A 17,103-nucleotide genomic window follows, 5' to 3' on the forward strand; every position below is an offset into this window, starting at 1 on the left:
ACAATCACATGAGTACACGGCCCATTTAACACTTGATAGATTCACAGTCCAACTGAAAAACCAGAATGTGAGTTAAAGTGTGAATCCCTGATATGAGTTAAACAGGAGCATCTTTAACACGCCATTTAACATGAGATGAAATATACAGAGAAGAGTCTCACTCAGACTGAGAGAATCTGTTAGTAAAGGGTTAAATCTGTCTGAGAGCAGCATCACAGGAAACTAGTTAACTGAGAAAAACACAACAGGTTTGAGTTCACCAAAAAACTTCAATGTGCTGTAAATGTGCTCATCCCAGATTTGTAGAAATGTGTCATTCCATCACTTGCTCACCAGTGGATGTGAATGGGTGCCGTCAGAATGAGAGTCCAAACAGCTGATGAAAACATCACAATGATCCACAAGTAATCCGTCTACATGTAGGATGGCCTGAGGATGAGGACGTTTTCAGCACATTTTCATTTTTGTAAACATTCATGATGCACTTCAGCAGACGCATCTGGAGGTAGACGCTGCAAAACACACTCAAATATATATTAATGCATATATTATTAAATATTCACTTTGTGCTTCATGAGCTTCTGCAGCTCTCAATAAAATCACAGCTGAGCACAGAAAGGCTTCCGCTCACACCTGTGCAGATGCAAACCCGTCCTCAGTGAGGAATCACATGTGCAAAGAGCGGATCTGATGATGATCTATGACGCCGAACGCAGAAAGCGAACAACCAGTTCATACGTGGCAAACACGGACATGTTGACCGGAAAGGCACGGATGCAGTTTACCGTCAGACCTTTGAAGAGCACGGCGACACCTTCGGTCCTGACGCTGTGTGAGATGCAGTGAAAGAATCCTCTGTAGCGCCGCCCGCTCACACCCGACACCTGCAGACGGGCTTTGATCACGTCCATGGGCGTCCCGACGGCCCAACCGCACATCCCGGACACACCGCCCGCCAGAAGAACCACCGTCCATCCTGAAACAACACCTGAGCGCTCACTGACAGCACAGGAACTGATTCACAACACAGACACCAGCTGATCACTCACAGCACATCAAACCGCTTTATTATCATTATACACATTAAAAACAACGGTGTACGTTTGATTTTGGCATTGGAGGGGACATAACAGGAGATTCAAATTATTGATAGTGACAATTTAATGCCATGTTTAATTAAAAAAAAGAAAAAAAAAAGTAAAACGATTCTGATATGGATCAAAAGATTCGCGAACCCGCTCTGAAGATCCGATCTGAATAAAATGATCTAAATCAACTGATTCGAACCCGCTCTGAAGTTCGGATTTGCATCAAAAGTTTTATCATTTTGCGATGCAATAGTTTAATTCATTCAGAGTTTCGAAAAGCTATTTTTCACCCATCACTAAATGTGCTTTTTAAAATCATTACAAGCGATGTTGAAATTCCAAAATGAGCGGCTCTTTTAATTCGATCAGTTTTTTGCTAGTGAATCACTTGAACTGAATAATCAAAATCACAAGTTTGAATCAACCGGAGCGGTTCCATCGTTAAACGACTCACTCAATTGAATCGGTTCATCTGTTCCTCTTTTCTCGTGTTCAGTCATGTTTACACGACACTGTCAGCACTACTACTGGTTTATCTCGCTAGTTTGATGACATTAACTGAAATAAACAAAACAAGCATGATGTTTGCTAATGAAATATCCATATTTCCAACACAAATCTGCTCCATATTGAGGTGTGGTAACCGGTTTACTGCTAACTAGTGAAACACTCCATTAATATGACGAGCTGCAGCTCAAAATACATGTTAGATGGAAACATTGTGCATTATGATGGAGTTTGTAGCTTCATTCACTAGATTTGAAATAGTTTGAGCTGCAGTTCAATAGGAATCAGTTGAAATCATCCAGAGTCACCTCACACCATTCAACACAATCTCACATTTATCACTATATGTTTAGGAATAAATATTTGAGAAGTGATTGTTGTATCTGATTGTATAAGTCTATAATGGCAATATTGCTATTTTCAAGGGTTTTCCAGGCCTTACATTTAAAAAAGTCAAATTCGGTTACTTCAAGCACCGTAAGCGAGCCATAAAATGAACTCTTAAATGTGTATTTTGGATGTTTTCTTTCCACTAGTATGAAAGAAGAGACATGATACAGAAGACCTCAAAACTGAGCGGAGGATAAAACATTGCACTAACTGACTGAAGCATAAGATCAGGTGTGTTTTTAGTCAGAGGAAGATGGCAGTACCTGTCTGATGGCTGTCTGTAGGCCGCAGTAAGTCACATATGCTGTTGTATGTGAGGAAGTAGGTGGCGAAGGACGGCCCGTCACGCAGCGCTAAAGCAGCAGAGCCCTTATAGAGCCCCAGCAGACCCTCGTCCCGCGCGATCCTGAGCAGACAGTGGACCGGACCGCGGTATTTGGGCTTGGAGTCCGGCGAGTTGGTCTGACACTGAAGACGGACTTTCACGATGTCTGCGGGAGACATCACCAACACCTGAAACCACACAAAAACACTGGATTCACACACGCAGTCACACACACGAAACTCTTCCTGTGAGGTGAGGAACACGGAGCACCTGAGCGACGCCTCCGGCAAACCCAGACACGAAGATATCAGCTTTATGATGCGGATCCGCCGCGCTTCTGTGCCGCAGCTCCCGCAGGAGATGAAGAACGTTCCTGTAGGTGCCGAACACCAGCGACGAGCTGATGGAGACCGTGGTCACCGGCATGGACATCCCGCGGTAGAAACCGCTCACCTGAAACACGCCGGTGGGTTAGTTAACTCTGGTGTTAGTTACTTATGGAAGATTGTGCATAATATTGTGCAGCCCTAATTGCGAGTTTATCTCTCACAATTCTGCAGTTTTGACTTTACAGTTCTGCTCAAGTGTTCACATATGGCAGAATTTTCATGTTATTATGAACATTTTTCACAGATTCTGGAAGGGGTATGTAAACTTTTGAGCAGAACTGCATATCACTTCTTAGTTAATATTTCACACTTTTGAACTTTTTTTTTCTCTATGAATTTAAAATGCTTCCATCTGGCACACAGTACAGTATTCTTTCATTGTCACCGCTGTCAGGCTTTTAAAATGATTAAATTCGTCAGAATTTTGTGTTAGCTATTTGTGTTTTGTTTGTATGACATGATTACGGATTTTATGCTGCACCAAAATCACCCTTTGGATTTATAATAAACTTTGAGCTTTTGTGGTATTTGCAAGTTTAAATCCTACAATTCTGACTTTTTCTCCTCAGAATTTAAAGAAAAACAATCAGAACTTTTCTTTTTTTATATATATATATATATACTTCTTCAGTGTTTCTATTGGCTACTGTAAACTCCGCTCAGCCAATCAGATCCTGAGTAGAGACTAGAGTTTAGTCTGGTTTATATATATATAGCGCGTATTGTTTACATTTTAAGGACATACCATGGCTATTTTCATGACGAGAATAAATAAATAATTAAATAAAAAATATTAAAATAAAAAGAAATAAATAAACAACAAAAGAAAACTAAATTTACAAAAGGTATTTAAAGTTTATATTAGATTAAAACAAAAACAAAAAAACTCTAATAAAATAGTAATTATAAATAATTAAAACAAAGCCTGGCCTCACTTCATTAAAAATCTTTTCATGAATCAACCAAACAGAAAAGAGTTCTAGAAGAATTACAATTGATAGATATGGTCAAACCAAAGCAGCTTTACAATTAAAAAGTGTTATTTTACAGTCACTGAGATAAAAAGATAAGATAATCTGCTTTCTTTGTTGTTTTTGCAATTTTTATTAATGTTTATTAGATTATTTTAAATGTCTATATTTTTTTTCATGACAAAAAAGCAAGATAAATTGAAAAATAAAAAAATAAAGATTAAATAACAACAACAATAAATAAACGTCAAAAGAAAAGAAACGTTACAAAGGTGTTTAAAATTTATATTATAGATTTAAAAAAAATAAATAATCAAAAATAATTAAAACAAAGTCTGGACTCAAAAGTCGACTTCCAGAAGAATTAAAACCTTTTGCTATGTCAAAACCAAAGCAGCTTTACAGTTTAAAAAAAAACTATACTATTCTAGTTTTTTTCTACTTTGATTTTTAATTTTAAAGTTACAATTCGTTGTATTTTTTTGTCATTTTTATAAGATCTACAGTTTTTTATTTTTTCAGTTTCAGTAACTTTAGTACATTGTTAAAATGATAAATGTTGTTTTATTCAATTAATCAAAATAAGCTTTTTTTGTTGTTTTTTTTTATCTTAAATATTTTGTTTTTTTATTTCAAGTATTTTAATTGTATGGTTTATGGTTTGTTGAGACTGTAAAATATAAAATCTAAGTTATCTTTGTATTTATGTTTATTCTATAATTGTGAGGTGTGTGTGTGCAGGTACTCACTCCTTCAGTTCTGCAGGTTCTTCTCACACATTCCCAAACTCCTGAATCACGTGTCTGAGTCTGGAGTCTCACCTGCAGCATTCATCACTGTTACACACCTGATACACCTGCAGCTGTCATGATGATGATGAAGATGGTGATGATGATGATGATGATTTTACCTTCACTGTGTCCAGCGGATACCCCACCGCCACTCCAAAAGCCCCTGGATATACAGATCATAACACACATTTACATTCATCATCACAGAAACAATCCACATACATTATGCAGATGATTCTACATGATTCTTTAGTTTGAATCGAATCATTCCGACACACATTAAAATCTCACATTCACACACTGACACTAAATCAGCGGATCGACATCACCGACATCACCGACCTCCGACAGAACCGGCGACGAAATCCGCGAGATGCATCACGATCCGAACCAGCAGAACCGATCAAACTGAAGAATCGGAACCGATCCGAACCATCAGAAATGATCCGAACCGATCAAGCAGAAGAATCGGAATCATCCGGTTCGATCCGACGAACTGATGATGATGACTGTGAAGACAGAGATGAAGAAAAGCGTGTGTATTCGTGACGGGTGTGTGTGTGTGTGTGTGTCGCTTTTGTCATTGCAGAAATGTGAACCGAAGGTCACGATCTCCTTCACAAACAAACATTCCGAATCATCGCTCGCGCGGACAGTAACACGAGGATCAGCGGCGATGATCGGTGCTGTTCCGCTCGTGTGATTCACTGTAGCGCAGGAATCATCATCTGTATCAGATCTGAATCCACCGGTGACATTTAGTGTCAGACAGTGTTTGTGTTCCTGCAGTGACCGCTGAGCGGCGCTGCTCTTCATTCCCTCACACCACTGACGATGATGATGATGATGATGAAGAAACACACCAGAGTTAAAGTAGAAGAGTCACATTCGCCCTGTCACGTGTTACACAAATACAGATGATCACTGTACAGTTTCAGTGTTTATATCGGATACTGTAAACGCCGCTCAGCCAATCAGATCCCGACTAGAGTTTGGTCAGTGTTACAATAATAGCGCGTACTGCTGGTTTATATTTTAACGACACACCGCGGCTACTTTCATGAGCAGAAACAAGTGCAAAAATAAATAAATTAATAAAATGCATAAATTACATATCTACAAACAACAGTAATAAACAAAAATGTGTTTAAAGTTTGTACTAGGTTAAAAAAAAAAAAAAAAAACTATAATAAAATAATAAAAAATAATTAAAATTAAGTCTGGCCTTACTTCATTAAATATGTAGAGTTCTAGAAGAATTCAAACCAATAGATGGTCAAAGCAGATTTACAATTCAAAAGTGTTATTTTAAAATCAACTATGAGATTACTATATCTATTACAGTTTTTTCTACTTTCACTTTAATTGTAAAGTTTGAATGATATTATCGTTTTTGTCATTTTTATTCATGTTTATTAGATTAGATTATTTTAAATGTCTATAGGTTTTATATAAGTTTTTGTTATTTTAGTACATAAAGTTAAACTAAATTAAAAGGAGAAATGTTGTTTTATCAACTTTATGAATGAAAATAAAAAATCAAGTATTTTCAATAAAGTGTTTTTTTATTTCAAGTATTTTATTTTTATGGTTTAGTCTTAGCTTACTATAATAAATCTGGCCCATCAACATTCATTTTCAGTAATCAATAATAGATTAGAATTATAAATTATTATTATAATATAATTGCTGATTAGCACCTGCTTCATAATTCTCATGTACAGAACTGTAAAACACTGCAGGGTTTGATCTGACAGATCCACACAAACTGCAGCTGTTTTACTCTGTTTTACTCCATAGTGTCTGCAAACACAGACGTGCAGGTGTGAGCACTGATGATGATGATGACGGGGGTGTTTCTCCATCCAGGAGTTTCTATTGGTCACACGTGGACTTTCCCCTTCATATCAACTTCATTCAGTAAAAATAGCCGCACAGAAGCAGCAGCTGCTCATGAGCGCAGACGACCAGCCACTGACAGACCGACCCACTGAACAAACACTGCTGCTGCTGGAGGATCAGAGCTCGTCACAGACACTAACAGTCATCTTCATCTTCATCATCATCATTAACAACTGAGGAATGGCTCTGGACTTTGCTGCAGGATGTATTGGAGGTAAAACACCATTCATTTGTCTGACTGAAGATCTGAACACACTCACTGAAACATTCAACACTCAGAGTAACATGCGAAGTAAATGAGAACTAATCTAGTTGCTAAAAAAAAGAGAACAACTCTCTAGTTATACTAGTACTAGTCACACGTGTGCTGTCAGCTCACTGACTCCACACGTTCCCACTCCTCTGATTAATATCCCACACTGGGATCCAGCAAATGTGATTGAATACTTTAATGTGACCGAAGAGCCAACAAACAGTGATTCCGATCCAAAATGCATTTAAAAGAAGCAAAACGCATCATCACACAGAATATTTCACATGCTGCTGAATCATTCTGATCCGAACTCAAACTCTTTAAACAGGAATGTTTCTCCAGAGGTTTGCGAGAGTTCTGCAGTCAGTACTGATGATGGTCACGTCGATCGGTCAAACAGCTCTTGCCTCATGCATGAATGACGCAGGTGTTTCAGCACTTTGCTTTCATTCACACGGGTCAAGGCTGAAGGACCGACCTCAAACACCGCCCCACACTCATATCTCAAACACATTGCATCAGTCGCTTCTGGCCCTACAGTGAAATATAACCAGCCTGACATCTTCCTAATCGTGACGACGGTCTTAAAACTTAAAAAATTCTGATCTCACTCTCAGTAATTCATGTTTCAGGTGCCGCAGGTGTGCTGGTCGGACACCCGTTTGATACGGTGAAGGTACGTCCGGTTTGACTAAAACTCATCATAACTACTGACCGAAAGGTTCTTTGAGGAACCAAAAATGGATCTTCTACACTCTTAAAAATAAAGGTTCTTTACTGGCACTGATGGTTCCACGAAGAACAAGTTCTTTACAGTAGAAAAAGGTTCTTTAGATATGTAAAATGTCATTTTTGTGTTTCTTTTAAGAAGTTCTTTGGAGAACCAAAACTGGTTCTTCTGTGGCCCATTTAGAAGCTTTATTTGTAAGAGTGAATCTGCTACTGAAGTTGAGCGCATGTGCACAAACTGTTTGTCTTACAAAGTCATATTTTTGTCTGCTCCGTTTCTGCATTCACGGTTTGACCAATCGCCATCTATTAGATTGTATAATCTCTCTTTAGGGTGCTAGTGTGCCCTTTAGTCCAACGCCGTGGTATAACAAGCACGCTTGCACCCTAAAGCGAGCAGCCCGGAAAATAAAGCGTAGCTGGAAGAAAACAAAACTAGAGGTATTTGGTATTGCATGGCGGGAAAGTACCCTATCCTACAGAAAAGCCGTAAAAACTGCTAGATCTGATTACTTTTCATCTCTTTTAGAAGAAAACCACCTTAACCCCAGGTGTTTAATCAAGACAGTGGCTAAAATAATGAAAAACAGAGCATCAACAGCCGTTGACCTTTCCCAACAGCACAGCAGTAATGACTTTATGAACTATTTTAATTCCAAGATCGATACTATTAGAGATAAAAATGTAAGCGTGCAGCCGTCAGCCACAGTATCACATCAGATAATGCGCTCAAGATCCCCTGAGGAACAGGCAATGCCAAAACTGACAGAAATCTTGAATGCAGTGCAAGTTACTTTGGATAAAATCAGCCAGCGAATGCATAAATGCACATTAACGCTGATCAAGACGCACATCTTTAGACAATAACCAGCACTCAAAGTCTCTCCAGCCATTAAAAACCAACAGCTGAGAGACAGAATGCTCAGACTGCATGTGTTGAGTATTATAGTCTGTTATTGTCAGTAGTTTTGCATGCGTGTGTTCTGTGATTCAGTCGGCTGCTGCTGTAAAACTAACACTTTTCTAAAACTCAGAGTGTTTGTTGTACTTAAAGGCAAAGGGCAAGACACAGAAAGATCTGGTTCTGACCGAGTCCATCGCGTCCTCACGTGAGGTCGTGCGTTAATCACATCATCAGCCGTTTGAGCCGTGAAATCTCACGTCTTGCCCTGGTGCCTTTGTTCTGATCGTGAGTTCTGAGCTGAAGGGTCTTTTACAGCAAAAGTGTCACTTTGTTGTAGATGAGAGTGAGGCGGTTACACCGGCCGCACGGAGGGTTAACCTAGTAAGTAACGACCGGGTCCATTCCTCTCTTTCCATAGGACTGGAATCTTATTGAATCTGGTCAAACTCAAGTAGCTCTAGATTCATGCACTTCTTTGTGATTTCTGCCGTTTGTTTTTGATCTTAACAATCACTCGTGGCCTGATTACAGCAAGTTTAATGGGAAAAACTCCGTTTTCTAGGTGAGGCTGCAGGTTCAAAGCGTGGACAAGCCCCTGTACCGCGGGACGTATCACTGCTTCCAGTCCATCGTCCGTCAGGAATCGGTGAGTTGGATTAATGATGACAGGATAGTGAAAACCATTTCACTTCCAGTTTCCAGGACGACTGATAAAGACAAAAATGACTGATTTTATCTGATTTCTTAAAGTTATTTCAATGTTAATGAAAAATTATGGAGATGATCTTTAAAATAATGGTTTCCCATTGACATTTCTGGTTCCATGAAGATCCTTTACCATCCATAGATCTTTGCCACTGGACAAAATGTTCTTTAAGGTGGAAAAAGGTTCTTTAGATCCTTAAAATAAAAAACACTGGTTCTTTAAAGAACCTGAAAGGGGAGCAAAAATGGATCTTCATACACTCTTACAAATAAACTATTGATGATTCCATGAAGAACCTTTAACATCTGTATAATCTTTCTATTGCACAAAAGATTCTTTATAACAGACAAAAGATTCTTTAGATTTGTAAAATTATATTTTAGGGTGAGACACTGCAGGTGAACAGGGTAAAAAAATTAACTAATAGTATCGCCTTACCCAGTTGATTGATTACACTGATATTTTTCAAACATTTTTTGTATTACAAGTTTTCTAAAATGCTATGTTTAAATATGCAAATGAGGTACTATTTAATGAAATATGCACTAATTTGCATACATTTCTAGTACAAAAATCAAAACACTGGATGAAGTCAGTTTCAAAACTCTTGTTTCGTTTTTTTTTTTTTTTTTTACATATTAGAGTCAAATGTTTTTACGGAGGGAATTTTGTGTATCTCATTTTATCACTCCATAATTCAGAAAAAACTTAGAAAACACTATATTTTCACAATTTTTTGAAGAATAAAATGTATAAAATCAAGCAAATTATATATGAACAAACCGTACATTCAGGATATAGACAGGAATCAAAATGTTTGATCTGGTGTGTGTAAGTGCTGCTGAAGTGTTGATTTATGGCTCAGTGAGGGAGAAAAAACTTTTTTTGAGAAAACGGATTTTAAAAATATGTATAGTAATTGAAATCTATTGACACAAATTGATAAAGTGCCATAAAAGAAACACTTAACAGTGTCTTTTGGATTTTTTCTTTCCACTAGTCTGAAAAAACACATTATGAAAAACCAAAAAGCCCAAAATCTCAAATTTGATGGATGCAGTTGTGCCTGCAGTGTCTCCCCTTAAAAACTGAGAAAATTTGGTTCTTCTAAGAAATGTTCAGTGAAAGGTTCTTTGAGGAATCACAATGGTTCTCCCATGACATCACTGTCAAAGCTTTATTTTTATCAGCGAGAACATGAATTCATCAGTCAACACGCTGAAAAATAAAGTTGCCAAAAGTGTTTCACAGTGATGCCCTAACAGAATATTTTGAGTTCTCTTCAAAGAACTATTATTTTTCTTAGTTTAAAGAACATTTCAAATAATTTTTATGCTTTATGTTAAAGGCCATTCATGGAACCATCAGAGCCAATGAAGAGGCTTTTTTTTTTTTTAAGAATGAATGTTGATTCGACAGCATTACACTAGAAGTCCATGTTGCTGGAAGTTGAGTAACGCTGAGATGTTTGACGCGCGTGAGAACAGCACGAGCTCCTGGAGACACCTGAGACCCGATACGTCAGGAGCGAGCACACGGCGGAGCTAAATTAAGCACGGGGAACATCTAAATTTGTCTGTGGGCGGAGAGACGAGGGGTTTCGGGTTCTCAAGACGTTAACCCTTCACACTCTTTCTGTTTCTCGTTTGACTCCAGATGTTGGGCCTCTACAAGGGCATCGGCTCACCCATGATGGGCCTGACCTTCATCAACGCCATCGTGTTCGGCGTGCAGGGAAACGCCATGCGCATGTTGGGGGCCGACACTCCTCTGCACCAGTTCCTGGCGGGCGCGGCGGCCGGACTCATCCAGTGCGTGATCTGCTGCCCGATGGAGCTGGCCAAGACCCGCATGCAGATGCAGGGAACGGGCGAGAAGAACCCCTCCAGGAAGATGTACAGGAACTCTCTGGACTGCCTGATCCGCATCTACAGGAGGGAAGGGTTCAGAGGAATAAACCGTGGAATGGTGACCACCATCGTCCGCGAGACGCCCGGTTTTGGCATCTACTTCCTCACCTACGACACGCTGACTCGAGCGCTGGGCTGCGACGCCGACGACGGCTTCATCATTCCCAAGCTGCTCCTGGCGGGCGGCATGTCGGGAATGGCGTCCTGGCTTTCCACCTATCCCGTGGACGTCATCAAGTCCCGCCTCCAGGCGGACGGAGTGGGCGGAGTCAACAGGTACGACGGCATCGTGGACTGCGTCCGTCAGAGCTGGCGGCGGGAAGGATGGAGGGTTTTCACTCGAGGGCTGACGTCGACTCTCTTGAGAGCGTTTCCCGTTAACGCCACCACGTTCGCCACCGTCACGCTCTTCCTCATGTACATGCGCGAGAACGACGGCGGCGCGAAGGACTGCGAATCCCTGCAGCCCAACCTGCAACACAGCAGCCTGTGACTCAAAGATCTAAAGACGTGAATCTTCTTGAGATGGAAACCACAGATTTACTGCCCCAATAAATCTTCTGACTCGAGACTCTCTGCTGATTCTGTCTAATAAAGAGAGAAAAGGTCAGTGAACGCAAAGGTCAATCAGGCTGAAGAATGACCTTACATTATCTTTACCACTTTATGTTTAATGGAGCGTACCGCTGAATTAATGCGATGAGTGAGTCTCCGTCAGGTTTGAGGATTCCAAGATCAGCATCTGTAGAAAGGTCTGACGCTGATGGCGGATGAGATTTGGACAAGAACTATCACAGATCAGCGGCTGAACTGTGACGCGTCTGCGACTTATTTCCCACAGTTAAAAGTAATGTAGTAAAAATGGTTCCTTTAGGGGTGCATCAGTGTGTGACCGGGACAGAACAGGTAAAGGGACAAAACTTCTTATTTGTGCCTCAAAGGTGACTATTATGGAAGGCATACGGCTTCAAGATCAAAGGTTTGATTCATAGAGAATGCAAGAGCTGTAAAGTGTAAATGTGCACCTTGAATGCAATGTAAGTCACGTCTGACAAATGCATATTTGTGACCCTGGAACACAAAACCAGTCATAAGGGTCAATTTTTATACATCATCTGAACACTAGATAAAAAAGGCCTCCATTGCTGTGTGGTTTGTTAGGATAGGACAATATTTGGTCAAAAAACAACGATTTGAAAATCTGGAATCTGATGGTGCAAAAAAAAAATCAAAATATTGAAAAAAATTGCCTTGAAAGTTGTCCAAATGAAGTAATAGGTTTTGATATATCTACAGTAGGATATTTCCAAAATATCTTCATGGAACATGATCTTTACTTAATATTCTAATGATTTTTGGCATAAAAGAAAAATCAGTCATTTTGACCCATTGTTGGCTATTGCTACAAATATACCCGTGACACTTAACACTGGTTTTGTGCTCCAGGGTCACAAATTAGTTCTTTAGAGTAGCAATGTGTGCTCTTAAAGTACTAGTATGCACTTTATAGGGCTAAATAAGATATAGTGTTTTCCTTTTAACGGTTCTGCATCAGTAACAAGCTGTTGCAATCCTAAAGGAACAATTTTTGCACATTTTTTCCAAGTGTGCATGTTAATCTTGTTTTTTTTTTTTTTTTTTTTTTTTTAACACAGGTACAACATTTTTTCAAGTTTTCATTTAAGGGGAGACACTGCAGGCAAAAACACTTTTTTCATGCACCTGTCAAGTTTGAGATTTTGGGCTTTTGGTTTTTCATAAAGTGTTTTTTCAGACTAGTGGAAAGAAAACATCCAAACGTTTCTTTTATAGCACTTTATCTATTTGTGTCAATAGATTTCAAATACAATACATATTTATAGGCTTTTCCAACTCAGCAGCACTTACACACACCAAACTTTACATTTTTTAATTCCTTTCTATATCCTGAAGGTTTTTACAGAGGGATTTGTTCATATATAACTTGCTTGATTATATACTTCTTTTACTCTGTTTGTTCTAAGTGTTTTCTGAATTATTAAATGACATGAATTCCCTCTGTAAAGACATTTGACTCTAATATGTAAAAACCTCTTCATCCAGTGTTCAGATTTTGAACTGGAAACTTATGCAAATTAGAAAACATTTTAGAAAACTTGCAATACAAAAATGTTTGAAATTATCAATGTAATCAATCAACTGGGTAAGGCAATCACTATTGGTTAATTTTTTAACCCTCTTCACCTGCAGTGTCTCACCTTAAGCCTAAAAGTAAACCTTGAATGCAAAGATGATGTACAAAGTTGATTTCATGATCTCAGCCACGAACACAGAGACTCTCAGACCGCAAGATGATTGCTCAAGAAACAGTCACGTGGTCCTACATGTTTACAAACAGATGCATTTTCTAATTGTCATTTAATCTTTCCATGCACCTTTAAAATGTGACTAGTTCCTGACATGATTGTAAGTGACATATTCCTGTATATGTGATATATTTGTGTTTGTTTTCCAGTATTATTATGAATGTAAATAGTATGAGGGGTTCAGCTGATGACGCTCAAGGGAACATGCCACAGATCAACAGATACACACCACCTTCTCTTCAACATTCAGTAAATATGGAAACACATTCAGGAACAGTTGTGTCTCACAGAATATGGGGAATGCAGCCACTAACACTCACAAATGAATGTGAAAACAGCAGGTGACTCCTGAGTCTCAGCATGATCAGATCGGTTACACAGAAACACTGGCAATCACACACTAAATGACTTCAGGCTAGAATACACTACACAACGCTTTCCATGTTAAATGCCAAAATCAGGAGTCAGTCTGCAGATTTTGTGCAGTTACAAAAGAGATATTTCATAGAAAACCGCATAGTTTATGATGGACACAGACACTTATTCTGAGCCGATTTTACACACATTGTGTTCCTCTATCATGTCATTGCTGTTTTAACAAGGACCGCATGCGTGTGAGTGTGTTGCGTTCAGATCAAACTGAAAGTCTGGTATTTTGCGATGACAGTTTTCCTCACTATCTGAAGGGTTTTTAACAGAGGTTTCATGAACTTGAATATTTAAATGAATATTTAAAAACATTTTTAAAAATTTGATCTTTTACATGGTACTGTTCATACTATGTGTCTGTGCAGCTTTAGAGATGAGTTCAGTCGAATGCTGTTGGCCTTTTTTAATACAATAATCAACTGCACTAAGCATCAAAAACTATGATATTTGACATAAAATCAACTCTGAATACCAAACGCATTTAATATCCTCCAACTGGAAGGAATCTTAATCTGAGAGTAAAAAACTAAGTCCGTGTCCATCATGCACTGCACAACTTTCTTTGAAATCTGTGAACGCCAACGCCAACAAGTGATGTAGTGTATTCCAGCCTAGAGACAAAAGCAAAACCTCAAAGGATGAGAACAAACACAACAAACCAATTTACACCCATCATCAGCTGAGGCTTTTTGACGGAGAGGAAGATGACAGAGGAACAGAGGTGTGATGGAGGCTCAGTGGAGGAGAGCGGCCTCTAGTGGATCAAAACCAGAAACACACCTGATGAACTCAAACACACTGAAGGAGGAGAGAGATGGGGGATTATTAAAACACAGAGCATTTTTATTTCTCTAAATGGTCTCTGCTCACACAGAAACTGTTTGACCTGTAAACATAAATACTTCACGACAGAATTGCCGTAACGGCAACATTCATAATCTGATGCGCAGAACTTTCCTAAACGGAAAACATTGACATCACTTAAAGGGATGATATAATCCTGATTATTCATAAAATTAAATCCACATTTCATAAAGCGTTAAAGTGCTGAGTGTAAGTTAGAGTTGGTTTGTCATGAGCGCTGATTCGCAGCTGTAGCGCAGGCAGCGGTAAACGTCCTCGGCTCTGGAGCGACTCACGCGCGCAGACGCCTGCAGCTCCTCCACCGAACTGAAACACAACAGAAACGCGTCAGTCACGTTAATAAAGCGCATCTGCGCTTAACGAGCGTCAGGAGCGAATCGACGCACCTGTTGATCATGTGACTGACGGAGCTGAAGCTGTGGCACATGTTCAGCGCGCTGACGTAGCTCACGTGCGGCAGCGTCAGGTAGAACTGGAGAGCCTGCTGCCGGTGACCTTTGACCTCTAGGGGCACGCCGATCGCCTGACCTTTCCTCCGCTCCACCTGTGCGAGTTCAGACAGTATGGCGGCCGTGTCGTCTGGACCTTTGCTGACCAGCAGCCGAACGCCCGCCTTCACCAGCGCCGCCAGCGTCCCGTCGTAATAGCGGCTGCGCTGAAACAGCCTCACCGTCTCACCTGAGAACAGACCGATATTTCTTACATATTTGTTTAGAGCTGGTTAGCTTGCAAACGGTGCTTGATCTGTGCAGATTTTTCTCCTGATTCAGACCAGACCACTTTTTCACGGGAGGAAGCGTTATTTATTAAAAATGCATGGGTTCAATTTCTATAAAAAGGTAAATAACATGCATTAGAGAATAAATATTACATTGATTTCATGCTTTAAGTGCTTGTGATGGTGTAAATGTGTTAGTGTGACACCAGCTGGTGTGTTTGAGGTTCTCACCGGGTTTGCTGCGGTCCTTCTCGATGATCAGACACACGCGCTCGTACGTCGCCTGCAGCCGCTGGATTCTCTCCTGCAGCCGTTTGCGGTTCTGGGCGCTGGCGACCTCCGACTCGCTCTGCCGCTCCACGGCCATGCGGTTGCTCACGATGAAGTCTGAGCTGATCAGAGAGCAGACGTGAACCTGCAGGCCATGTCGCAGACGCAGACAGGACACGACCTCTGACCCCCCGCTGATGCAGCGGCTGTCCACGAGCACTCTCAGAGCAGCGTCTGCAGGCAGTGGGATCTGCATCTGCGCAGTCACTGCAGTCACCTGCGACCGACCACAACACCAGGATGTAATTCAGACATTTCATCACACAGCGTTCGTGAATAAAGAAGGTGAATAAAGTGCTTGAAGTACTTGAATTTGACTTTTTGAAAGGCCTGGAAAACCCTTGAAAATATCAATATTCGTGAAGAAGTACTTGAAAAGTGCTTAAATTATTGAGAGACAATGTATCTTTGAAATAACTGTTTAATTGTTTTTAATGAGCACATATCTTTTGACGCAAAATTGATGCTGCAGCCCGTCTGAAGTTGAGCTTATGTAGCCCCGGCCCTTTTCAGCACTGCTTTACAATGCTCATAATCACTGTCAAATATTTATGACTAAACATATAGTGATAAATGTGAGATTGTGTTGAATGGTGTGAGGTGACTCTGGATGATTTCAACTGATTCCTATTGAACTGCAGCTCAAACTATTTCAAATCTAGTGAATGAAGCTACAAACTCCATCATAATGCACAATGTTCACATCTAACATGTATTTTGAGCTGCAGCTCGTCATATTAATGCAGTGTTTCACTAGTTAACAGTAAACCGGTTACCACACCTCAATATGGAGCAGATTTGTGTTGGAAATATGGATATTTCATTAGCAAACATCATGCTTGTTTTGTTTATTTCAGTTAATGTCATCAAACTTGCGAGATAAACCAGTAGTAGTGCTGACAGTGTCGTGTAAACATGACTGAACACGCGAAAAATGGAGAAACACACAAACCGAATCAATTGAGTGAATCATTTACGCTGGAACCGATTGATTCAAACTCGTGACTTAGATCACTTCCAAATGGGTGAAAGAATCAGTTTAAAACCATTGTGTCGCAATATAATTCACTGTTTCGAAACACTCCTAACAGATCGCGCTCCGATTCCTTACCTGAAATGATGGTTCGCGAATCATTTAGTTCGGAACTTCTAAGCGGGTTCATGAATCATTTCGCGAATGGAATGAATCGCGATCCACTCTCCGGACTTCGGAGCGTGTTCGCAAATCACTTCGCCGATTGAATGACTCGCGATCCGCGCTCCGATTCCTTATCTGAAATGAAGGCTCGCGAATCATTTGATTTAGTTCGGAACTTCGGAGCGGGTTTGTGAATCATTTTGCGAATTGAATGATTCGCGATCCGCGCTCCGATTCCTTATTCGAAATGATGGTTCGCAAATAATTTGATTCAGTTCGGGACTTCGGAGCGGGTTCGCAAATGTTTTTTTATTTATTTTTTTATTAATCAGTAGTAAATATCAAACTATTAAGACAATACATTAAAAAAAAAAAAAAAGAAAGAAAGAAAGAAAGAAATTAAGTCCAAATACA

At 39.9% G+C, this 17,103-nt stretch overlaps 3 protein-coding genes across 5 annotated transcripts in view; 1 reads left to right on the forward strand and 2 right to left on the reverse strand.

Annotated features, from left to right (window-relative positions):
- Nucleotides 1–68: 68 nt before the first annotated feature.
- Nucleotides 69–5,248, reverse strand: slc25a47b (solute carrier family 25 member 47b). Its single transcript, XM_051133328.1, has 6 exons — nucleotides 4,804–5,248; nucleotides 4,581–4,624; nucleotides 4,420–4,491; nucleotides 2,581–2,763; nucleotides 2,249–2,498; nucleotides 69–976 (listed from the first exon to the last, which is right to left on the reverse strand). The coding sequence occupies exons 1-6, from the start codon at nucleotides 4,838–4,840 to the stop codon at nucleotides 699–701; spliced, it is 864 nt and encodes a 287-aa protein (XP_050989285.1). The 5' UTR covers nucleotides 4,841–5,248; the 3' UTR covers nucleotides 69–698.
- Nucleotides 5,249–6,376: 1,128 nt separating this feature from the next.
- Nucleotides 6,377–15,384, forward strand: LOC127179399 (mitochondrial basic amino acids transporter). Of its 2 annotated transcripts, XM_051132785.1 has the most exons (4): nucleotides 6,377–6,577; nucleotides 7,249–7,292; nucleotides 8,812–8,895; nucleotides 10,612–15,384. In XM_051132785.1, exons 1-4 carry the CDS (start codon nucleotides 6,544–6,546, stop codon nucleotides 11,356–11,358), a joined length of 909 nt encoding a protein of 302 aa, XP_050988742.1. In that variant the 5' UTR covers nucleotides 6,377–6,543; the 3' UTR covers nucleotides 11,359–15,384. The 2 variants fall into 2 exon arrangements, with proteins under 2 accessions (XP_050988742.1, XP_050988743.1); XM_051132786.1 differs by lacking the exons at nucleotides 6,377–6,577; nucleotides 7,249–7,292 and adding an exon at nucleotides 8,611–8,630.
- Nucleotides 14,462–17,103, reverse strand: part of fancm (FA complementation group M) — a 44,890-nt gene continuing 42,248 nt past the window's right edge. For both annotated transcript variants that reach the window (XM_051132784.1, XM_051132783.1), the window contains exons 21-23: nucleotides 15,453–15,768; nucleotides 14,890–15,181; nucleotides 14,462–14,809 (exon numbers count right to left, since the gene is read on the reverse strand). In XM_051132784.1, the coding sequence (XP_050988741.1) occupies nucleotides 14,698–14,809; nucleotides 14,890–15,181; nucleotides 15,453–15,768 (720 nt within the window). In that variant the 3' untranslated portion in view covers nucleotides 14,462–14,697. The remainder of the gene's footprint in view (nucleotides 14,810–14,889; nucleotides 15,182–15,452; nucleotides 15,769–17,103) is intronic.

The sequence above is a fragment of the Labeo rohita genome, chromosome 17 (genome assembly GCF_022985175.1).
Source record: "Labeo rohita strain BAU-BD-2019 chromosome 17, IGBB_LRoh.1.0, whole genome shotgun sequence".
NCBI classification, from domain to species: domain Eukaryota; kingdom Metazoa; phylum Chordata; class Actinopteri; order Cypriniformes; family Cyprinidae; genus Labeo; species Labeo rohita.